Source organism: Rosa rugosa, chromosome 6, assembly GCF_958449725.1.
Source record: "Rosa rugosa chromosome 6, drRosRugo1.1, whole genome shotgun sequence".
Taxonomy (NCBI): domain Eukaryota; kingdom Viridiplantae; phylum Streptophyta; class Magnoliopsida; order Rosales; family Rosaceae; genus Rosa; species Rosa rugosa.
The window spans coordinates 38,332,145-38,357,771 of NC_084825.1; the positions used below are offsets into that span (position 1 = coordinate 38,332,145).

The 25,627-nt window shown below is 36.5% G+C and overlaps 2 protein-coding genes and 2 long non-coding RNA genes across 4 annotated transcripts; 3 read left to right on the forward strand and 1 right to left on the reverse strand.

Moving 5' to 3' along the window:
* Positions 1 to 4,307: 4,307 nt before the first annotated feature.
* Positions 4,308 to 5,203, reverse strand: LOC133715729 (uncharacterized). Its single transcript, XR_009849192.1, has 3 exons — positions 4,986 to 5,203; positions 4,731 to 4,851; positions 4,308 to 4,621 (listed from the first exon to the last, which is right to left on the reverse strand). It is a non-coding gene; the product is annotated as an uncharacterized LOC133715729 (long non-coding RNA).
* A 3,383-nt stretch (positions 5,204 to 8,586) lies between these two features.
* LOC133718172 (uncharacterized) lies at positions 8,587 to 11,412 on the forward strand. Its single transcript, XR_009850124.1, has 4 exons — positions 8,587 to 8,839; positions 9,572 to 9,677; positions 9,823 to 9,922; positions 11,087 to 11,412. It is a non-coding gene; the product is annotated as an uncharacterized LOC133718172 (long non-coding RNA).
* Positions 11,413 to 16,980: 5,568 nt separating this feature from the next.
* On the forward strand, positions 16,981 to 17,688 carry LOC133716738 (protein FAR1-RELATED SEQUENCE 5-like). Its single transcript, XM_062143407.1, has one exon. The coding sequence runs from the start codon at positions 16,981 to 16,983 to the stop codon at positions 17,686 to 17,688; it is 708 nt and encodes a 235-aa protein (XP_061999391.1).
* A 2,318-nt stretch (positions 17,689 to 20,006) lies between these two features.
* LOC133715924 (putative UDP-rhamnose:rhamnosyltransferase 1) lies at positions 20,007 to 21,740 on the forward strand. The gene has a single exon (XM_062142624.1). The coding sequence runs from the start codon at positions 20,170 to 20,172 to the stop codon at positions 21,580 to 21,582; it is 1,413 nt and encodes a 470-aa protein (XP_061998608.1). The 5' UTR covers positions 20,007 to 20,169; the 3' UTR covers positions 21,583 to 21,740.
* Positions 21,741 to 25,627: the final 3,887 nt, after the last annotated feature.

Consider the following 25,627-nt stretch of genomic DNA (forward strand, 5'->3'; position numbering starts at 1 on the left):
TTGCAATTTGGGAATCGAAATGTTGCTAATAATGTATTTAGCTAGTTATTCAATAACCTGTTTAGTTGAGGCTCAAGTCTAATTAGAGATTTCAACATTAGTATTCTAGTGCTTGAAGTTGGATTGACTATGAAATTCGGTCTCGCTGCAAGTGATTTCATTCTCTCGACAAATCTTTAGTTTGGAAGTTATTGGTTTAAGCTATACATGTATGTAGATATGCTATGAATGGCTATCAACCCCTATGGCTGAGGAAATTGGTCGGAGCTGACTATACCTTAATTACTGTATTCTTAGGGCTTGGCTACAATATGGTTTTCCAATATATTAGGGATGTTGATGATGTAGAATGTAGATTTTTTTTTAGAAATAGATAATTTCATTACTTATACATGGCCAGAAGGCACGTACATCATAGGTTGTCTCATACCAACAGAATTCGAATGGCACAAGCCGCCAAACATATGACAGGTGACCCTCATTGTAAACAGATGCGCACACTTATTAAAGTGCCTAGCTAAATGCTCAAAACCCAAACTATCCAAGTTCTTGCTATATCAATTGGTGTACGACTAGAGAAGCTAACTTACATAGCACCAGACTCTAAAACAAATGCTAGGCAACCAGAGAAAGATATAGGCAAAAGCCCCTTGGTTCACTAGAAAAAGCGAGACAAGAAAAGAAGGTCCAGCCCACATGACCACATGACTTAGCCCAAGGACAAAGCCCAAACACCAAACCCAGCCACCATGATCAGCCCAGAACCCTAACGACGAGCCAAGCACCAGCACCACGAGCCAAAACGCCGTCGAAGCCGCCCCTGATATCCACCGAAGTCATTGTCTCCATAGCACACCGAAAGACCGCTCGACCAGCACACCTCGACCCAGCCGAACCAGACGCATCCCGTCGCCATAACCAGTCCACACAGCCATCCCCTGCAGTTGAACCTATCCTCATCCAAATCAAGATCACACCAGATTGCATCCCTCAAGCTTCCTGCCATCGCCAAAAGCTTCAGATCCCCTCACCAGCCCGGTAACCAAATCGAAACGATTTGATCACCAATCCGGATTCAGGGCTCGATCACTCCTCCAGAGACATTCTAGAAGAAAAAACTAGTCCCGTCCGACCACACAGCACATACCTGCAAACCAGAGGCTCGCTCGGCATGGCGGCGCAGTCGGACGAGCTACAAGGCTGAGTGAAGAAGAGGGTAGCTTGCGGAGGCGCACTAGAGTTTGCGGCTAGAGTTTCGTATCGTCTATGATGTAGAATGTAGATTGAAACAAGAGTGTGTGATGTTAGGTGATGACCGTTTGCTAGAAATTGTTGTGCATGTGCTTGAGAGAGCCAGGACTTATTGATGGTTTGCTAATCATTAGGGTGGCCTATATGAGTAAATTATTCAGCAAGAATGTGGTGTTCAATTTCCTTTTACTTTGTTGATTTGAGTCACGTCAGATATATTGTCAAGGTTCCCATCACAGCTTCTTTGTACAGTACCAAATCTATCCTCACACAGATTTGCATTTAGACTTTTAGAGAATTACTTCTCACCCAAAATCGCCTTGAGAGTATTTCTCCTCACCTAGATTCACCTTGAGATGATTTTTTTTCCTCACCTAGATTCGCCTTGAGGGGATTTTCTACTCACCTAGATTCACCTTGAGGGGATTTCTCCTCACTCAGATTTGCCTGCACTCAGATTTCTCCTCACTCGATTAATTTTTTTTTTATAGGAAAATTGTGTGAAATGACAAATTTACCCCTTTAAGTGGGCCCCTCCGTCAAAGTAAGCGTTCAAATTAGACGGCACAGTAGATTGAAACAAGAGTGTGTGATGTTAGGTAATGACCGTTTGCTAGAAATTGTTGTGCATGTGCTTGAGAGAGCCAGGACTTATTGATGGTTTGCTAATCATTAGGGTGGCCTATGTGAGTAAATTATTCAGCAAGAATGTGGTGTTCAATTTCCTTTTACTTTGTTGATTTGAGTCACGTCAGATATATTGTCAAGGTTCTCATCAGAGCTTCTTTGTATTACATGTGATTCCGTTGATATATGCTAATACGTCCTTTTTGTTATGTATAGGGACGATAATCACATTCATATATCATTAATTCATTATTTCAAGGGATGATTAGGGAATGAGTGAAGCTTTGGTCGCCGTATAGTATTGTACTTCTATGTCTATGAAAATAATTCAGATCTTGTGCTTTCCTCCCCTCCCTTGAATAATTGAACCTTTATAACTTTATCTTCTTTCTATTATTCAACTACAGAGTTACAGACATAGTCACAGACTACACAGTACCAAATCTCTCCTCACACAGATTTGCATTTAGACTTTTAGAGAATTACTTCTCACCTAAAATCGCCTTGAGGGTATTTCTCCTCACCTAGATTCGCCTTGAGGGGATTTTCTACTCACCTAGATTCACCTTAAGGAGATTTCTCCTCACTCAGATTTACCTTCGCTCAGATTTCTCCTCACCCGATTATTATTATTTTTTTTAAGGAAAATTGTGTGAAATGACAAATTTACCTCTTTAAGTGGGCCCCTCCGTCAAAGTAAATGTTCAAATTAGACGGCACAGTAAAATTTGGACACTGCTGATCGAAATTGAAAGCACAGGAGTGTTGCTGATCAAATTGCAAAGGGAGGGGCTGACATGATGTTGAGTGCAAACCACAGGGTAGTAAACTGAAATTTGTCATTATTATAATGATGAAGGGTTGGATCACAAACATGATTAAAATAGATAGTTCTTAACTCACAGAGAAATAAAAAAGGGAGAACAGTAGAAACAGACTGCATTTATTTGAATTTTGTGCTAAAATTTCAACTTGCAATGCAAAAATCATCACACTAACCAACAAAGATGTATGAAAGTGACGGTGAAACAAACCTATTTGGGAGAAATCTAACTAACCAATAACTTTTTCAAGAGAAAAGACCAAAATAGCTGGTTGCTAGGACATAGAATCCAGCAATAAGAGAAAGCTGCCCAAGTTCATATTTTCTATATGCTAATATCTAATACTGGAGTATATGAACATTTAATTCTTTAAAACTATTTTGATCCTTCATGAGATCAGAAATTTAGAATACATAGTACTATATATTATGCCTACAGTTCATCTGGGTTTCTAAATTCAGAATGCATGTATGTAAATGTAATAGAAACCTTGGCCCCAACATCCCCCAGGAATAATATCACTCCTTGATTTTGTTTGGTTGGCAGGGAAAGTATTTCCAAAAAAAATATAATCAGTTAGGGTTCAGCTTTAATGAAAATCTGCTAACTCCATTGCAACAGAGAAGTTAAGAAATTCATTGCTAACTCTCCCAGTGATCTTTAGGCTGTCAAGCACTCAGTCTTGCATGGCTTGCGGAGACTATGTAGATCATGAAGCCTTATCTCAAAATTAAACCTCCAAACATCCCAAACAGATAAAACCCATATGCAAGTAATGACCATTTGACTGTTTTTGAATCCCACAGTTTATCTTGGTTATTACTTGTAACTTTAATGAAATTCTTATGAACAACTCACTTTATGGTTGAATGACATGACCTAAAAACTTTGACAAATAGATTTCACCATTTTCCTAAAGTCGTAGTGCCTTGAGATCTCTTTCCAAAGTCTCTCTTCACCTCCCTATTATTTCAAACCACTATAATTTCTCCAGAACTACCCAAAACCATAACACTATCTTTTTGTCCTCGCTAAACACCTCTTTCCATTACTAAAGTTGCTACCATCTAAGGCTTAGCACAATTATGGGGCAGTAACCCACCTTGTGCGGTCCTGCATCATGCTTGTTATCTCAAAAGTCACAGAAAACTCACCATTATTACTCTCATACATTGCAACCTAGTGCTGTTCCCAGATGGACTTAAACCATCCATAACATTGTTCTACGAACCAGTACAACCTTTAAGTAGAAAACCAGAATATGATTGCAACCTCCCCCTCTTGCTTTTGAAAATGTACAGTAAGAGTAAACTCCAATACACTCAAAATATTATAAGATCTGAAAACAGAAAGTAAATAACAGCTTCAAAACAGCATATATCATGAACTTTTCAGTCCCTTCTATCGGATTAACAAACACTGGGAGCCTCAACAGCATCATCATGAAAAAAAAACAAACACATGGAGGCCTATTCTGTTTGATAAAGTTTGCCATGACTCATTAATTAACGAATATGAACATGAAGAAGGAAAATGCATTTAACATGAAGTGGAGCAGCTAACACTCAAAAAAGGCTTCATCAATCTATTTACCCTAAACAACAATAAACAAAAGGTTCTTCTGACTTCATCAAATAAAATAGATGTCTTACATACAACATTGTCAAAAGGTAAGCCACCAAATTAAAGAGCACTAATAGAACTAAACTACAACATGATTATCAGAATAATCTTGCCTACACTAACCAATTCACTTATCATCCAGTTATGCTTTATTTGTTTGCAATTGTCAAACTAAACTACAACATAATTATAAACATGCAAACACGGGGCCATCAGGAAGAAGCAAGGAGCATACCAGAGGCAGCAGCTCCGCAAACTCCCCATACCAATGGAGGCTAAGTAACAGGCTTGGTCAGCTGAAGACAAATACAGGAACCTGAATTAACTACACATAAGAAATCCCAGAAAGAAGTTCAATCAGAAAAATTGAGACAAAAACCACATCAGATTCCCACAAATACCAACCGATCAAAGAAAACCCAGAGAGCTTTTCGTCTCCTTCTTCTTCTTCTTCTTCTTCTTCTTCTTCTTCTTTCTCTTATTTCCTGTTCTCTTCTCTCTCTCTCTCTTTTTACTCTCGCCTCCTCTTTGTCGGGGGAACAAGAAAACCCATAAGAACAACCAAAATCCAACAAAACCCATCATCCAAATTCATAATAAAAACTAAGGACGAAGAACAGAAATTTGGCGAAGAATAAATCCTAGCATAAAAGGAATTACCCGTAAATCGGTTGCACTGGAGGAGCTGATGTTGCCAAGAGTCCTCAGATGCGGGTAAAACAGCGATTGTGCAATTCTCAGCCAGCGGCTAATCAGAGGAACACAGCTGAGAACATGGAGGACAAAAGGAACGGCGTAGCAGGGAAGGTGGAATCGGAGTTGTAGATGCTAACGAACAACACCACTCACTCTCTTCGCTCTCAAGAGACAGGAGCAGTGGCAAAATCGTCTTTTCACAATGTCGGGCTCGGCTTGAGCCGGTACTGTTACTAAGCCGATGAACATTGAACCCACAAATAGTAAATTTGAGGAAAACTTGCCTGACACTCTGATGTTTCACATCTACCTAATATCGTACTGGTAGGTAGGTTATTGATTCGGGATGAATGTCATTTTTAAGTAATACCTCGTTGGTCCATACGATTATGGATCTCATCTCCATGAATATTGATGAGCCATAGTATGGGTAGTTCCAAGTTCCAACCAAGCATGAATCGCCATGTTGAAGGAGGAGTCGTTCGCATGCAGGGCCATGAATGCGACTCCTTACCAACCATGAATACAGAGGTAAGCTAGGACAGTACGTGCAGTGGTGCACACAAATGTTGCCATCACTATTTTGGAGATCGCCGTTGCCTGCGGGATCAAATTGAACAACAAAAATTATCTTGGAAATTATTCTATGCACCGACAGTGGAAGTGACTCAACACTTATAAGATGATCTTCACTCTTGATATTTATAATCAATCTTAATAAACAAAAAATGTGTTTAATGTAATCCAGCCGTCTATTCATGTTAGTGCAAATGTACGTCGGTGCTCTATAACCTCTCCCAATACAAATTTAATTCAGTGCAGCCGATGACACATTATCATTTGGAATCGTCATTTCAAAACATGGCTGGCCAATATATATATAGACCATGTGATACTCGTGCTAAAATACAGATTAGCTCGTCGCAGCGGCAAACCAGGCTCTTTTGGTGAGTAGCTGAGATCCTAATGCAATTTTTTTTTTTAAACCCCACCTCTCCCCATTCTTAATGGGGCTGGAACTCATGACCTCCTAAATAAAAAGTTATTGTCTTACCACCACACTAAACACACGCACCGAGAATCCTAATGTAATTTTGACGGAGGTGTGGATCTCAGTTAAATCAGATTGACTCGCCCATTCCAAATTCACCAAAATCAACATTTTTCAACCCATTAGCTGATTTTCATCATAAGGTATTCTCTTTATAGGAAAAAGAGAATATTGCATTAGTTTCTGCTAGATTACTTATCTTCCATGTTGATTCGTCTTCTGAATCATTCGGGTAAATGTCAATGGTAATCTTTTCTAATTACCTAATGATGAACATTTTCATGACCAACTCTTTCATCAAAATAATGAAATTATATGCCAATTATATTTGCTCTCGGAGTCTCCGTAATCAAGTATTACTACAAAATAAGCTTTTGGCTGCAACAACTTTTTTTTATAAGTTGAAATACTACACAGCTGCATATTGTTCAAGCACAAAAACGAACAATCTCATAAAAAAAATTAGAAAAAAACCTAAAAAATGAAGCTCCTATTAAAAAAATCTATTCCTATATTTTCTTTTAATCTACACTCATTAACATAATTAAACCTTTCTTATAGGTTTTAAGTCTATAATTAAGTTTTTTCACATTTTTTTAGTTTGACTATTTTACCCTTCTGATTGAATAAGGAAAATATTCCTCAAATATAGCTGTTTTTTTTTTTTTGAATTTAAATATGGCATCAGTTATAAACACAAATTAGAATTTAATACAATCAATTTATTTTCCCTTATTTAAAAACGATTAATTGCCTTAATTATTGTATATCTCTTCCTTTATGATTTGATCTATATATTTGCCATTTTTTAGTAGATATGTTTGTGTAGATATTTCTATTATTAGATATCTCAACGTGATTAATTGCCTTAATTATAGTATATAACTGATGCCATATTTTAGGAGATATGTTTGTGTAGATATTCCTTATTTAAAAATATTAATTGCCTTAATTATTGTATATCTCTTCCTTTCAGATTTGATCTATATATTTGCTATTTTTTAGTAGATATGTTTGTGTAGATATTCCTATTAGATTTCGTAGATTTCTCAACGTGATTAAACATCCTTTTGTGGAGATATTCCTATTATTAGATAGCACATAAACTCTAGGTGGGAGTATTCTTTAGCCATCAAGAACTTGTAGAATCTATTGAGAAACAATAAGAGGAAAAAGAAACATGCAATCAAGAACTTGTAGAGTCTATTATACCTATTCAATAGCATAAACCCTGAAAAATCACAAAACAAATACCTCTTCGTCTAGAAGACGCACAGCTATTGAATAGGTAGCAAACACAATGCTCATCAACCGTGCCAATCGGATTAAAGGGATATGCAGTTGAACAAAGGCAACCCACCAACCTCTGATTGTGCAATCCATTTATATCACAATCACAATTTGAAATCAAAAACATAATCGCATAATTGTGGAGAAGGTCGCACATAAACTCTAGGTGGGAGTATTCTTTAGCCATCAAGAACTTGTAGAATCTATTGAGAAACAATAAGAGGAAAAAGAAACATGCAATCAAGAACTTGTAGAGTCTATTATACCTATTTAATAGCATAAACCCTGAAAAATCACAAAACAAATACCTCTTCGTCAAGAAGACACACAGCTATTGAATAGGTAGCAAACATAATACTCATCAACCGTGCCAATCAGATTAAAGGGATATGCAGTTGAACAAAGGCAACCCACCAACCTCTGATTGTGCGATCCATTTATATCACAATCACAATTTGAAATCAAAAACATAATCGCATGATTGTGGAGATATTGATACCGGCTTTGAATGTAGAGATTAGTCTTTTGAATGTGGAGATTACATAACCTCCAACCCATAAGAGAGTTTTCAATTGTTGGAATCAAGGTCTATGGGCAGTCATTTCATGACGTCCATCGGCAGCAAGACTGGATTTTTCTATTGAAACCTCCAAATTTACTCACTTGACCTCTATGCTTTTTACACCTCTTATCAAATTTTCAAATACTAAATTTACTCACTAAACCTCACTAAACTTCCTCAAATAACCTCACTCATATATTATTATCTTTAAAATAAAAAATTTACTCATTTCAATGATTTAATCACTCTATAAATCTTAACTAAAATTTCTTAATCAAACTTGAGTTTCAAAAATTAATGTCTAATCAATAAGAAAATGCCATGAACTATTATGTTGTTTTTTTTTTAATTTTTTTTTTCTATTTTAGCTGTGCAAAAAAAAAAAAAATCATTTGTTTTTTTTATGTTTTTTTTTTTAGGGAAATGATGGAAAAGGTCACATTAGAGTGTGAAATGATAAAAAGGTCACCTAGTTTCCCACTTGATAAAAAGATTCATTATAAATTGTTAGTAATATTAATTTAGTCCTTATGAATAATGAGGTAATGTTAAAAAAGGTCAGTTTTTAATTTTTTTGATTCCCATTCTGCCCTTAGAACCTAATACACGTTTATAACCGTGTATTCAAAATCTCAGAGCTCAAATTTTCTCTCTCTCTTTTGATCAGATCGATTTGATCGGAGATTCTCTCTCCAAGTTTCTCTCTCCGACGCCAGCTTCCGATTGCTCTTGGTCTCTCTACGACGATCCCGTCCTCCAAGTCTCCCTTCAAATCGAACAGTTGCCGATCACCGCCGCGCTCTCCAAGTTCTTCTCCGACGTCCTCCTCAGAACCTTGCCGTCGACGTCGCAGACTTCGAGGCTCCAAAACGGCGTAGTTTCTGTTCCGGAAGCAGTGCGGTTCGGGTTTCAGAGGTAATTCGCTGTATCAGAGTAGAGATTTGGCTTATCAGATTAGAAATTTGGCGATTGTTCATAGCGGCTTTGATTTTGGAATTGAGCTTTGGATGAAACGATTATAGGACTGTTTATGCTATTTTCATTAATTCTGGATTTGATCCAGAATTATCAAACTCGTGATTTCGATCTAGAACTGTCATGAATTTCTCAAGTATAAATTATAGGTTTATCTATCCACGGTTTTGATCTGTGATTAATTTTGATGTTGAATTTGATAGAAGTTTAGGAATTATGAAACAGGTTAGTTTTTCTTTTCTTCAATTGATGTACTTTATAGAAATTGTTGTTATTCTTTTGATTGATATAATTAGACGATAGATATAGTTCCTTGATTATGTTGATTTAGTTGCTACTGAACATTGGAAAAGAATGGGATTGAGATACTATCAAAACAATAATGGAATGTAGAAAGTAGGGAGAATTGAATTTGAGGAGAGATGCAATAGGTATTGTAATCCTTTGTTTTCCATTTTTTGTTAACCTAGTTGTGAAATGAGCCTAAGGGCCTTCTCAGGTCTCAGGTCTTAAGTTCACTGGTTAGTGAACCAGTGAGAGAAGCCATTCTCCAGGTTGAACTCAATACTTCTGCAAAAACTGAGATTTACTTGTGTAACTTAAAAAATGAGGTCATGTTATGTTGTCAAGGTCCTTTGATAGATTCTCAAATTGTTGTATGTATGCTTGCAGTTCTACTTTCAAAATGGTCGTCCACCACCTAATGGACTTAAGAAACAATATCTTTCCAGAATTGATGAGCTTTTCAGCAGTCATATGGATGGATTGCAAATGCAGGGTAAGATGTGTATCTGATTTGTTATTATGCAGATAAAAGAAACAAAACCTCTCTTTCTATTCTTTGCCAATGCACTTTCCAGATATTAAGGAATATAAGTTCGTTTTTAGCAAGGGGTTTATATTACTTTTTTTTGCTTATGCAGAATTTAAGACGGTTACAAAGGAAGTATGCAAGCTACCAACATTTTTATCTTCTGCTCTCTTTAGAGAGATAGATACTGGCTGCAGTGGGATAGTGGCCAGGTATGCAGTTGATGTAATTTAGCATACTAGATACAGGACCTAGTTATTGGGGGATCTGAACTTTGTAAATTGAGAAAAAATAAATATCTATGAAATGATTGTTCTCATGTGTTTCATATGTGGTCATTATGTACTGCAATGTTGTATGTCTGTGTCTATATATATATATATATATATATATATATATATATATATATATATAGCACTATCTACCCTATCTGAATATAACATTATGTTTTATAGTATAAAATCAAGAAGATCATCTATTACTAGATAGCCTATTTTCTGCTAACTTTAAATTGGTTCAGTGCTAAATATTATGTTGCAACAAAGACATGAGATCATTGCAATGCTCTCTAAACAATATCAGACTAGGTGAGCAAGAAGGTAAAACCTCTATAACATCTTGTAATATATTTGAGTAGACTCCGACTATAATACAGTTAAGTGTTGATGACTGAACAACTTTGCTTCTTTCACTTTGTATTATTGTCTTTCAAGAAACTGTTGGTGTTGACATGTTTTCCTAAGTAATTGACAACATACGTCTCATATCCATTACATTTACCAGCCTTAAAAGCAAGGATGCAGACAGACTTAGAGATTTCTTTGAGCTGTACTGCACTAGAAATGCAATACAATTATTCTTTTGAACTTATATAGAAACCTCTTGTTTACATATATAATTTGTTTCATTGATCGTCACACACATGCAAATAATTGTTTGTTTCAAATTATGGTATGTGGCTCTTTTACCACATTTCTGTGATAGAAATGTAGATTGTACGCACTAGCCTTGTACTTGATCAAGGTTTGGAAAATTAAAAGTTGATAATCATAATACACTATAGTTTTAGGAAAGGCATTATACTCCAGCTTTGTAGCTCTTTTTGGTTCTTCGTAGTTTTGCTGCTGTGGCTGACTAAGCTGGAGAATGAAAAGATGTTTACTCCGACCTAGGTGCATATGTGCAATATTTATATCATTTGCAGTCCTTCTGCCTTTTGTTGTATTCCCTTTGTTCAATAACAGATGTAGCTCTGCTACTTATAGAGTCAGGACCCTCATAATACTCCAATATGTTCACAGTTAATTAATGTTTTTTATTCATGTCATCATACAAGTTTGCTTTAGCTGATGGTCATTCACTGTTTGATTTGACAGGTCAAGTCTCTGATTGATGATGCATCGTCATGTATTTCTATTGGTGCCCAAGGGAACTCTCTTAGTGCAAATGCCGTTGGGATCAACTCACTACCTTCCATGTTTCAGGCTGGTAGTACACCCCCACTTCCACCGCGAAGTTCCTCCAGCTCTCCACGCTTTTCAACGCCGAAAACCGGCCCATCTTCACTAGGCTCTCTTTTTATTTACCTTTGTTATCCATCAGCATTGTGAAACATTTTTTACATGGTTCTTGTAAGACTGAGAATTTCACCTTTTTTTATTCTTCTAGCTTCGAATTTCTTCATAAATCTCATTTATCATCACTCAAGTCTGTGTGTCGATCTAGGAACGATTTATTCATGTTTGATTAATCTATGCTTCTATATATTTCATGCTATTTAATTTACTCTATTGATCCCATGTCCAATGTTGATCACAAGTCCATAAAAGTCACTGGCAGGTCACTATTAACTTCAAGTTATTGGCCAAGTCACTGGTTTCAATGGTAGAATCGGTATAAAAAATGTCAAGTCACTGGCTAGGTCACTGTTAACATGATCAATAACTTAGTCAGTGACATATTTATGACTATGACATGGCCAATGACATAGCTAGTGACTTTGCCGGTGACTTGGCTAGAGATTGACAGTGACATGTTCATGACTGTGACATGACCAATAACTTAGCCAGTGACTTGAGGTCAACAGTGACTTGGTCAGTGATCTCATTAAGTAAGAACTTGGCCATGGATTGACAGTAACATGTTCATAACTGTGACATGGCCAGTAATTTGGTCAGTTACTTTGCCAGTGATTGACAGTGACTTGAGGTTAACAATGACTTTGCCAGGAATTAATTGTGACATGGTCAGTGACATGTTCATGACTGTGACATAGTCAGTAACTTGGCCAATGACAAAGCTAGTGACTTGAGATTAACAATGACTTGGCTAGTGACCTCATTAACTAGGGACTTGGTCTGGCCAATGACTTCACTGGCCAGTGACTTGGTCAATGACGTGTATAACAATGACATCGTGACATGCAATATGACTTAACCAGTGACTTAGCAAATGACATATGATTGATAGTGACTTTGACAGTTACATGATCAGTGACATGATCATGACTGTGACATGACCAGTAATTTGAGGTTAACTATATAACATGTGCGACTTCACTTGGCCAGTTACATGTACAGTTACTTGGCCAGCTACATGTATAGTGACTTGGACAGCTACATGGACAGTTACACAGAGATTCAGTGACATTCAGTTCCTCTGTAACTTGGCCAGTAACTTTAGAAGGTACCTAAGCACATAAATTTCTTTCAAAAGATCATTGCAAAGAAAATTATATATAGTAAAGCAATCTAAAAACTATATAACATTTACTGAAGAAGCTCTCCAAAAACTATATAACATGTGCGACTTCACTTGGCCAGGTACATGTACAGTTACTTGGCCAGCTACATGTATAGTGACTTAGACAGCTACATGGACAGTTACACAGATATTCAGTGACCAGTAACTTTAGAAGGTACCTAAGCACATAAATTTCTTTCAAAAGATCATTGCAAAGAAAATTATATATAGTAAAGCAATCCAAAAACTATATAACATTTACTGAAGAAACTCTCCAAAAACTATATGACATGTGCGACTTCACTTGGCCAGGTACATGTACAGTACTTGGCCAGCTACTTCACTTGGCCAGCTACATGTACAGTGACTTGGACAGCTACATGGACAGTGACCCAAATCTTCACCCATTACACATACAGTGGGATCCCTAGCCATCTCTTCTTCTAATCCTTCTCATAAGTCTTCAAAAAGAAGTTCATGCCTAGAAAAACAATGCATAACTTATTAGTTTTATCCTCAGTGAATACAATACATATCTCAAAGTATAAAGTCAACTTGAAAATTATCAATACAATACATGTATATAGCTATATATCTCATTACACAACTTAAAAATATTATGAGCTTAGCATACGGAGCAGTATATTAAATAGGAAATACAACTACAATGTGATATCAGCTTACATATGGTAGTATTTTACTAATAGAGTTACCATTTGTCCTCTAATACCTGATTCTCACTATCAATTCACTTTGATTAAGCATCATGGTACCCCCAACTTAAGCTCTTAATTCAATAAATTTTACACGGAAGTTTGAGACACTACATTTAAAATAGCAATCAAGTGCAAACTCTATCTCAATGCTACGCCAGAAATCATACAACTATAGATCACATAGATACTATCATCTCGAAATCACAGTTCAACTTCTTTGTTAGAATATGCAGCTCCAACCAAAAAAAAAACTATTTACAACAGTTGCATAAATGTAAATGAAATTATGTATACATGTTACAGCAATATAGAAAATCATAATGAGCATTTGAATAACTGTAAATGGAATTTTGTATCCAATTGACGTCGGGCCTGAAATTACTACATCAAGCTTAAGAGACCTAAAATAACCATGATCAAAATTAAATCAGATATAGAAAATTAAAGGTAAAATTAAAATGAGAGTATCATTACTACACAAATGAGGAATAATGCATTGCACCTCCAAAATTGAAAAACAATCTGTAAATACAGGTGAAAGGAGGAAACTCCAAGACCAAATGTAAACAAAAAATGTTCACCACAGATTTCACATGCACAAAAATATTATAGAGTATGAAGTTCTAAAAACTTCTTGTCCAAATTAACACTTACTGGAGAGCTTTCCTTGTCCGTGAATCATTGTGGAAACTACTCCATTGTTAACTTAAAAGACAACTGTTGTCAAGTCAATATTTGCATAGCAAGAAGACCTATGGCACATTTATTATACATTGAACAAGTAGTTGCAGGATAGCATATGCTTTGTGTATCGAACATGGAAAAGGCCTGCATCTCACACATTATTCAGATAATGCACAGATCCTATCTAATCATTCCACATGCACAAATGATGCTAAAGATTCTTATAATCACCGTAATGAATAAAAAATTAACGGAACCTCGAAACTATCCAAGTATCCATATGATCATTTCCATTAAGACGTAAATTAGTGATAAGAAATTCACAGACTGAAAATCAATTTGAGCATTCGCAACTGAAATGCAAAAGAACCCTAACAAACCAACACCGAAGTAAACAAAAAGCAAAACGCAACTTCATCCTTTCAAAACGGTAAAAACTAATTCTTACGGCAAAGTACAAATTCAAAACGAAAGAATCGAACTGTTCGTCCGAATGTACAAACACTAATTAACACGATCAAACCAGTTTCCGGCCACAATTACAGTTTAATTTTTGCTCCAACAATAAAACTTGGACTTACCTTGATGGTGAGGTCGAGAAGGAGAGCCCAGGCGATGGAGTTGTGCTTGGAGGCTAGTCGTCTCGCCAAGCTTTTACCGGCCTCGAGGAGCAGCGATCCCAACTGCAGGGCGCGATTGATGAGCTTGATCTGATCGGCGTCGGAGTCGAGGATCCGCTCGAAGGAGAGATCGATGGCGAAGGGCAGCGACTCGGAAAAGTCGAGGAGGTTGAGATGGTAAGGGTTTTGGGGGGGGGGGGGGGGAGACTGACTGAAATTTTGGTAAAGGAATGAATCTGGTTATAACGGAAGGGAGGGAGGGAGAGCCGGCAGTGGCAGTTGTTGTAATTAAGTTTAACTCTAGTGGTAGGTTGTTAATAAGTGACCTTAATTATCATGGAGACATTTGTGGTGTCTAGATTATCATAAAGCACTTGAAAATGACCTCTTTTATCATTGTCCCTTTTTTTTTCTATATTTTTTGTACCACATGATTGATTATTTAAATATATTTTTTTCAAATATAATGAATTGACTTAGATTTAGGTCATAAATCATAAGAGGAATTATTTTGTTTTCCCTCACCAATATGAGTTCAACATATATATCATACATTTTTATGTCACATAATCTTAATACATTTTTATATATTTAATTCTTATTAAATATATATGAATGCTTTAATGAGTTTGTAGTGAAATTGGAAAATGAAAATAGATAAGGAAAATAATAAGGAATACAATCTAATATTATTGAATTGGAAAGTCTACATAAAATAAATGTAATATTTTTTTGGTATAATTATTGTCCTTAATAGTCATTTTATAGTAGGTTATATATGTAATTTAATAATTCATAATAGAGTGAGGTCAAGTGAGCAGATTTGGAGGTCCCAATAGAAACTCTCTTTTCTAAATTGATCAGTTTTTTTTTTTTGGTGGTCAGAATATCATTTTTCTAAATTAATCAGTCGCATATTAAGAGATTATCAACTATGGAAACACATATCGATCCTGGATACAGTTCTAGTTCGGTTTGTTTTTGCTCATTTGACTTTGTTCGTACAAAAATGGAAAAGTTATTCATTTCCTTGTGCACACCAGACATAGGAAAGGAATAAATTTCATTTTTCAAATCTTAAATTCTGTGAATCAAACGACGCTTAAGTGGAAAGCTTGTCAATATATATATGTATGTATATATACATCGTATGTATATAGAATTATTCCCTTTTAGAACAATGAAATTGAGACTTTTCAATAGATGAGATAATAGAAACGATCATAGATGAAAAGTAACTAATTAACCTTAGCTGAACATCATTCTTCACCATACCTAGTCCTATGGTTACAGAAAAGAATGGCGGCGCAGCTGACCCAACTTAAGTAGCTAATTAAGCAACCTCTAAAACCAAAACTGAATAAGAAACTATGCAATGCTATCTTTGTTCAATTTTATAGACCGTCTTTTGGTAAGTAAACAATATACTAACTAATTAGGACTTGACGAGGACGACTTTTTTTTTTTGGCAAATGACGAGGACGACTTGACTCCCGAGAAGTTAATTGGATGTGTCTGGCATGGATCAGAGAAGTTAATTGGATGTGTCTGGCATGGATCAGAGAAGTTAATTAGATGTGTCCGGCATGAGTCAGAGAAGTTAATGTGATCTTCTCTGTTTACTCAATTGACGAAGGAGAAATTTTTCTATCCTACGGTAGTTCCATGTAGGACTGCCATATGGTATGCCTCTCCAATTAAAACTCCCCACGTGGATTTTTTTTTTCCAAACTCATATCAGGCTAAATTATCCCTGCATTTAACCAATAGTAAACCAAACCAACGTGAAAAAAAAAAGTTATGCCTTCCGTTAGCTATTGCCGTTAAAGAAACCCTAAGGAATAAAATTCTAATACTATCGTTTATTTGTTTTTCTCATCACCCAAAGTATTCACTGCTTATTTGTCCAACAATGAATGGAGATGGAGCCAAAGATCATAATCAAGGTAAACAAAGTCTTCAGTTAAGTAATTTTAAGTCTGATATGAGTTGATCGATCATGTGTGTACTTAGATTAATTAGAATTCTAGAATAGCCTCGTTTCAGTATTTTATAAGTTGAGAAAGCTAAGTGCTTCTGGGAAATTGAAGAACGAGAAGATTAAGGGTGGGTTTGAAGAGAGTGCTGGGGTGAGGAGAGTGACCAAGGTTGTGAAACGGGGGAAGCAATTGGATTGTAGCGTCATAGTGGTGGTGGGTCACGAGAGGTTTAGTGGGTGTAGGTTATTGATGGGATTCAAAAGGTCAAAAGGCTGCTATGAATGCTAGGAAATTTACCGATTCATATATTTATTGGCTTCTTATACGTAATCATACATATCATGCATGTACTTAGTTCTTATATGTAATCATACACATCATGCATGTACCTAAGTACTCATACATAATCATACATAGTCATGCAAGTTTAATATTTCGTGAACTGGCTTGTTATATTTACAGTATTCTTTTATACAATTTTTTGGTTCTATTACTACAACTACCTATTACAGTTAATTTATTCGCTAACATGCCAACAATAATTGACGTACAAGATGATCAAGAACACAGCAAGACAATTGATTTGGGAAAAGATTCAATGACTGTGAATCGTCAAGCTAGTAATAATGACGACTTGTATGGAGTAATTGTGAATAGTGAGGAAGAAGCATACAACCTCTACTGTGAGTATGGTGCTAGAATGGGGTTTAGTGTTCGGATAATGCAGAGGAGGAAAAGCAACAACGTTGTGAGACAAGTTAATTATGCCTGTTCAAAAGAAGGTTTTAAACTAGATAGTGATCCTTCAGAAGTGAAAAAGGCTGATAGGTTGGACACTAGATCTGGCTGCACAGCAAAAATTCGATTTGGATTGCAAGATAATAATGTATGGAAAGCAACTCTCTTTGTTCCTGAACACAACCACAAGCTTGCAGAGCCAGAAGAAAGACCATTTTTGCGCTCCAATCAAAAAGTGTTAGAAGCTCATAAGGGGGTGATTAGATCAATGAAAAACGCAGGTATGAGTACCATAAATACATATTCATATTTAGCAGAAGAAGTTGGGGGATCTCAAAATGTTGGATTTACAAAGACTAATTGTTACAATTTTGTAAGCAGAGAGAGAATGATTATGCTAGAAGCAGGGGATGCTCAAAGCTTGATCAATTTATTTAAGAAAAAGCAAATTGAAGATCCTATGTTTTTCTACACCGTGCAAGTGGATCAAGAAAATTGAATGACAAATTTTTTCTGGAGAGATGGAAAGTCAAAAACCGACTTTGAATGCTTTGGGGACGTTATAGTATTTGATACTACTTACCGGACCAATAAATATAACATGATTTGTGCTCCTTTCGTTGGGGTTAACCAGCATTGTAAAAATGTGTTGTTTGGTTGTGCATTTTTGCTAGATGAGACGACTGCTTCATTTGTTTGGTTATTTGAGACATTCTTAGAAGCGATGGAAGGTAAAAAACCAAAGATTATCTTTACTGATCGATGTCAGGCAATGGCAAATGCTATTGAGAAGGTTTTTCCTGAGACACGCCATCGGTTATGTTTGTGGCACATATCAAAGAATGCGGTACAAAACTTGAATTGGCTTTATAGAAATCCTGATTTCAGTGAGCTTTTCAAGAAGTTTCTTTTTGGACGTGTGACAGAAGATGAATTTGAGTCTACTTGATGACGATGAACCCTTCTTAATATAATAAAACCAGATGGTATTGAATATATGGTTGTAGATCTGGAACCCTTCTTAATCTGAAGATAGCTAGCAAAGGTTGAATGTTCCAACAATAACTCTAACACCAATAACTCAATTCAAACTAGCTGCACCTGTAACACCAATAACTCAATTCAAAAATGAAGTACACATTCATCTTCAGTCTTTACACTATATATGTTGACAGCGAAATAACATAACCACAGCATACTTGGGGTATGGTGCTAGCCATTTATCTGGCTTCTTGAACTCAATGTTTGTTGGACTGCAGGCTAATGCTTCTTCTAGACTCTCAGCTTCAAAATTTTCTGACAACACTCAGTCCAATCTCAGCTTCATAAACCTGCACACAATACAACATGAACAGATTCAGAGAGATGATTGTGGTTCATAAGGAGCCATAGCAGTTATTCCTTACAAGGATCACAACTTCCATAATTCTACTTATACCATCAATCTTTTAGCATTCAAAACAGTGAAACATGCACTTAGAATCGTTTAGAATGTGATATCACCAAAACTACGGTGTTAGCTTGATATATAATGTCATCCACTCCCTAACAGCTTAACTTTCCTGTATTACGGTTGTCTAACAAGGTATTGGCGATAACAAAAGAAGACAGTGCCCCATCTGTAACATATTAAGCATTCACACCAAAGTTTGTCCAACAATAGGTTATATGACAGTGAACAAGTCTAGCTTAGCATCAACTTCTCATACATAAAAGTGGACAATAATGTTGATTCTGCTATCTAGATCTTAGCCAGTAGCAATATCAATTTCTTAAACATAACAGCATTGGACAATGACACTAGCACATACAATTGAATCACAAATAAAACATGTAGCTTGCAAAATTGATATGACTGAAAACGCAAATCGGAAAGAAGTAAGTAATTGCAAGTGATAGTGAAGTAGAGAAATTATGTAGGCGAAGATCGAGGCAGGCCGATTCCGAAATCGGGACGAAGATCGAGGACGATGGCGCCCATAGGCCCTCCCAGCGTCGACGGGGTCTCTGCAAGATTCTCAGCTCTGCGGGAGTAGGTTTTGCAATTGGGGATGAAGATGAAGATGAAGATGACGAGAGGATGAATTTCTCGTTCAGTTAACGGGGGGTTGAAGAGTTTTTTTTTTTTTTTTTTTTTTTTTCACGTTGGTTTGGTTTACTGTTGGTTAAATGCAGGGATAATTTAGCCTGATATGAGTTTGGAAAAAAAAAATCCACGTGGGGAGTTTTAATTGGAGAGGCATACCATGTGGCAGTCCTACATGGAACTACCATAGGATAGAAAAATTTCTCCGAACCTTGTGTGTGTTCGGCACAAGGATTAAAATATATGTATCTGTATATCTATCGGAATTAAAAAAAAAAAGGAGATATCGGAAATATCGGAGAAAATATATCGTTTTTGAAAGAATCAATTTATTTCAATTACATATAACTACATAAATATATATATATATATATATATATATATATATATATATATATATATTGTAGAAGAAAGCCAAAATAATTTTTGAGGTAGAAAACCAAAATTATTTAGAGTCATTAGATTTTGTAAGGATAAGATGGTCTTTTTCTCAAGAATTACATGGCATGATTTGACAAATAGGTGATGTGTGTATGTGACATGGCATGACACATAAGATTGAGACCACAAATCTTAGGCCTCATTGAGGCCACAAATCATTTTCCTTAATGGAATTTTGGTAGAGTTAATTCTTCTTGGTAGAGTTTGATTCGTTGTTCTCATACGTAAATTTAACCAAAATCAAATGTCATTCTCACAAATAATCTCGCCTGCATATAAGTTGTAGGGACATGCAACATTCTTTGTAGCCTTTGATATTCAATCCATCACATCTTACCTTGAAGAACAGATTCGATAAATAATGCAATAACGCACAGCAAAAACAATTACCTTCCATCCTATACACATTATCTTATTGCATGAGAAAACTAATTCCATCCAGACATATCAAAAATGGGAAACAAGCTTCGAGTTGTGATGCTTCCATGGTCTGCCTTTGGCCATTTGATGCCCTTCTTTCAACTCTCCATAGCCTTGGCCAAAGCTAAAGTTCATGTCTCCTTCATATCAACCCCAAGAAACATTCACAGGCTCCCCAAAATCTCACTTGATTTACAACCTTTCATACACCTGGTCCCCATTCCATTTCCTTATTTGGATCCTGTCTTCTTGCCGGAAGGAGCCGAGGCCAGTATCGACGTGCCCTTTGAAAAAACCGAAAACTTACAGATCGCATACGATCTTCTTCAAACACCCATCAAGCATTTCATTGCAGATCAAATGCCGGATTGGATAATTGCCGATTTCGCTGCTCATTGGGTGGTCGAAATTGCCAAAGAGTATGGTGTTCCACTTGCGTACTTCTCAGTTTTCAGTGCTGCAACCAGTGTTTTCTTTGGCCCACCTGAATATCTCACTGGTGCAAACAGAAACTATGCTCTCCCATCACCACAAAGCTTGACATCTCCACGAGAATGGGTCACTTTTCCTTCTTTGGTGGCATTGAAGGAGCATGAAGCCATTTATGTACCTCAAGGGTCTTTCGCAGCAAATAGTACAGGGATAAGCTATACGTCAAGGTTTGCCAAGATCATATCAGCAAGTCAAGTTTTGGCGATTCGTACTTGCAGTGAGATTGAAGGAGACTACTTGGAAGTGTACAAGAAAATTACTGGAAAGCCAGTGATTCCCATTGGTGTACTTGCTCCAGATCAACCTAGGAAAAGGGACAAGGTGGAAATAAACTCCGATGGGGCTATGTTTGATTGGCTTGATAAGCAAAAACCCAGGTCAATTGTGTTTGTGGGGTTTGGGAGTGAGTGTAAGCTGAGCAAAGAACAAGTTCATGAGATAGCTCATGGGCTGGAGCTTTCAGAATTGCCATTTATTTGGGGACTCAGAAAACCCATTTCAGCTAACAGTGATGTAGATGATTTTCTGCCTTTAGGTTTTGCTGACAGAACATCAGAGAAAGGGCTTGTTTGCTTTGGATGGGTACCCCAAATGGAAATTTTGGGGCACCCATCAATTGGGGGCTCTTTGTTTCATTCTGGATGGGGTTATGTGATTGAGACTCTGCAATTTGGGCATTGCCTTGTTGTATTACCCCTCATTTATGATCAGCCTTTGAATGCAAGGCTTTTAGTAGAGAAGGGTCTGGCTGCTGAAGTGAAGTGCAACGAAGACGGGTCGCTTAGTAGACAAGAAATAGCAAAAACGTTGAGGCTAGCGATGGTGGAAGGGGAAGGAGAGCACTTGAGAAGCAATGCGAGGAAAGCTGCTGCAGTTTTTGGAGATCATAAGCTGCACCAAGACCACTACATCGGTGCATTTGTTGATTATCTTAAAAATAATGTTGCAAATTAAGAGGTGATCTATCGATCATCCCAGAATCATGGCATGGATCGCCATTGAGTTAGGTAGTTGCTCTTCTGTTTGCAACTTGGACACTGTTGTCTGAGTCATTTCCTGGTTAATTGTCTAGCTTTATCCTTTTGTGTTCATGTGAATCATGTCTTGTTTCAGTTTTCTACTTGCTATTAATCAATCAATCAAGTAAGGGTTTGTTGCCAAATATCTCTACAATTAAAACATAAGTTACCATTCATTTGTCAGAGTGCAGAAGTCATAGCGCGTGAATTTAGTTTTAGTAATGTACCCGCACCGACAGATTTTGTGGCGGCTAATTAGTACCGATTCTATAATTTCATGTAAATCTAGCGTAATATGTTTTTTGTGCCTTTAGGCCAATAGCTACATCTATATATGTCTTTAATAGACCCAATAGACACAAAAAACGTGGTTGTGGCCATAGGCCTGATTTCTAATAGTGACTAGAGCTACAACCACACATATCTAATTTGATTTAGTGATTAATTCGAGAAAATTAAGTCACTCATCTAAGGTACATACGTGTATTTAAGAAAGCGAGTTATCTCGGTAACATTTAAGGAAAACTTGCCTGACACTTGACGTTTCACATCTACCTAAAATCGTACTAGTAGGTTGGTTATTGATTCGGGCATCATCCAACTTTAAATGTCATTTTTAAGTAATACCTCGCTGGTCCATACGATTATGGATTTCATCTCCATGAATATTGATGAGCCATACCATGGGTAGTTCCAACCAAGCATGAAGCGTCATGTTGAAGGAGGAGTCATTCGCATGCAGGGCCATGAATGCGACTCCTTACCGACTATGAATAAAGAGGTAAGCTAGGACAGTGCAGTGGTGCACAAAAATGTTGCCATCACTATTTTGGAGATCGCCATTGCTTGCGGGATTAAATTGAACAACAAAAATTATCTTGGAAATTATTTTATGTACCGACGGTGCGAGTGACTCTACACTTATAAAATTATCTTAACTCTTGATATTTATAATCAACCTTAATAAACAAAAAATGTGTTTAATATAATCCAACCGTCTATTCATATTAGTGCAAATGTACGTCAGTGCTCTGTAACCTCTCCCAATACAAATTTAATTCAGTGCAGCCGATGACACATTATCATTTGGAATCGTCATTTCAAAACATGGCTGGCCAATATATATATAGAACATGTGATACTCATGCTAAAATACAGATTTGCTAGTTGCAGCGGCAAACCAGGCTCTTTCGGTGAGTAGCTGAGATCCTAATGCAATTTTTTTTTAAACCCCACCTCTTCCCATTCTTGATGGGGCTGGAACTCATGACCTCCCAAATAAAAAGTCATTGTCTTACCACCACACCAAACACACGTACCCAGAATCCTAATGTAATTTTGACGGAGGTGTGGATCTCAGTTAAATCAGATTGACTCGCCCATTTCCAAATTCACCAAAATCAACATTTTTCAACCCATTAGCTGATTTTCATCATAAGGTATTCTCTTTATGATTTTCATCATAAGTTCTTGGCGTCGGTGAAAAGTTGGACCGTAAGTTTTCTGTTTGCTTCTAAAGGGAAGGTTTTGGCTTCTGTGTAAGTGATAAAATAGCTCCCAAATTTGAATTTTGTAGAGGTCAGCCAAATGTCTAATCGTTTAACATCAAAGTCTCGTGCATATGCAAATAAGGCGAGAAACTTGGATCAAAAGGTTAGTGTTACAGATTAGTCTAATTTGATTTGTATATGATACAAAGTAGTCTATACCAATTTCCTTGGTGACATCAAAATTATAGATTGGAATTGCTCTGGATTGTTATGTTTAATTAATATGATTCCCATGGTACTTGTATGAACAATGTTCCATGCAAGCTCTCCAGTACTATACTGTTTGTTTCAAGGAAAATACTTCAGTACATTAATGTACCGATACATCAAGTAGACTAAGTTCAATACAGATGTAGACTAGCTCAGTATAAGGGTAGACTAACTCCATGCATGTCTACCCATGTACTGAGCTAGTCTACATCTGTATTGAACATAATCTACTTGATGTATCGATACATTAATGTACCGTAGACGATCCCTTGTTTCAATACCAAATCACTTGTACGGTTTTAGTGTTTTATGGTGGCATACTGGTAGATGAGGCATTACATGACAGTGGCATTTTCTTTATCTACTGAAACAACCTTCTGTGCTTGTGGGGGTTCACAATATTTCTCACTTGTGCCTGATGTGGTGAAGTATGCTTTTGCTATTGCTAAACTTATTTAGGGTTGTCTTTATTTTTTATTGCTTCTTCTTTAATCTCTGCAGCTTTCTTGTCTTTTGTACAATTTAGTCTCTTTCATAGCTGTATTTGTTTCAATGAGGAAAATTTCTCCAATCTGCTATAAGCACTTTAGAGTGAGATGTTTTTGTCAAGCATTTGGGTCATATGTATAGTTCATATGGAGTAGTATGTGTGGCTAAAATTTAATTCATCTTCACATCTTAAATGCAGGCTCTGATCCGTAAGTGGTCTCTTGTTACCATGCTCTGCAGGTGCTAAAGCTCTCTACAAAATCTCTACAAGAGAACTTTCATCTCTAGTGACGAGTTCCAAGTGCAAGGGAAGAAGAGATTCCAAGATTTAGGGAAGTGATTAGGAGGTTGCCAAAAACAAAATTGAGGAGGATCCCTAAACTCTTTTGAATTAGTATATAGTATTGATATAACTACTTTGAATTAGTACTTATTGTAAGGGAATACTTTGAGTTATTACTTTTATTTTTAATATATATTTCTTTTGCCTACTCATCTTTATTATCTACATTATTATTCCTCGCCATAACCAAACAATTGCAATAAAAATGAATTTTCTCATTATGGACAAGAGAACCTACAATGACAAAAGTAAAGTTCCTCGTCATTGAGTACAATTAGGGAGGAATGGTTTCCTCGTTATAAGCATACACAGTATGAGGGAAATAAAATTTCCTCGTTGAAGATAGCTTATAGCGAGGAAAAACTTCCTCACCCAAAGCTATCTATCTATAACGACGAAAATATTTTCGTCCCAAAAAGTGTATTTAAATTTTTTATTATTTATAATTTCTAAACTATTACTTATCATTAGCGAGGAAATAACAGTTTAGCGATGCAATCTATTTCATCGGGGAATATATTTAACGACTACTATTTGGCCCTCAAAATTTTTCAGTTAGGAAAAAGTATGAGTTTTGGCGAGAAAAAAAGTTCTAGCTAAAGAATAATGGCGAGAAAAAAGTATTTTCATTGAGAAAAGAGTTTGGCGAGGAAATAGTATTTTCCTCGTAGAAACTTTTCTTGATGAGCCTACTACGAGGAACTGACAACCAAAATATTTTCCAACCCAAAACACTATGGCGAGGAAATTTCAATCTTCAGCGAGGAAATTGTTCCTCGCAAATTAGCTTTTCTGTTGTAGTGTATTGTCGGTGGTTGGAATGTCTAACCAAAGAGCTTGATGATGAAAACCCTTTCTTTAACAAATATTCATTCACTACTCGATTTTAGTGACAGCCCTGACTCAACAGATAGAAGATAACTCTGAGGTTAGTCGAATTGTGGATGATTGTAAAGATTACCTACAAGTCTTTGATTGGATTACAATTCGACATGTTTTTCGTGAAGCAAATAATGTAGCGCATAGGTTGGATCACTTTGCTAGTCCAGATCATGTACTGGATCTTTCTTTAGATGAGGCCCCTGCTCACTACAAGAGAAAGTAGCAAAAGCGAGGAATTTCATTGTGACAACCCAAAATTAGTCGCAAAAGCTTGGCAAATACGAGGAAATTTCAGTTGTCGCACATGATCCTATCGGTGACAACCAATTTGTCGCATAAAGTAGAAAATTTGCAAGAAATTGACAGTTGTCGCCCATATGACATTATGCGACACCCAATTCCTCGCAAAATATTAATTAGGCGACAATTTCTACCAATTGTCGGTTAATGTTTCTGTGACAACTTTAACTTTCTCGCAAAAGATTAATTAGGCGACGACTTCTGTG

Bases quoted from the DNA above. Each gene is read 5' to 3' on its own strand.
- LOC133716738 (XM_062143407.1), top strand. From the start codon at position 16,981: ATGCCAACAATAATTGACGTACAAGATGATCAAGAACACAGCAAGACA.
- LOC133715924 (XM_062142624.1), top strand. From the start codon at position 20,170: ATGGGAAACAAGCTTCGAGTTGTGATGCTTCCATGGTCTGCCTTTGGC.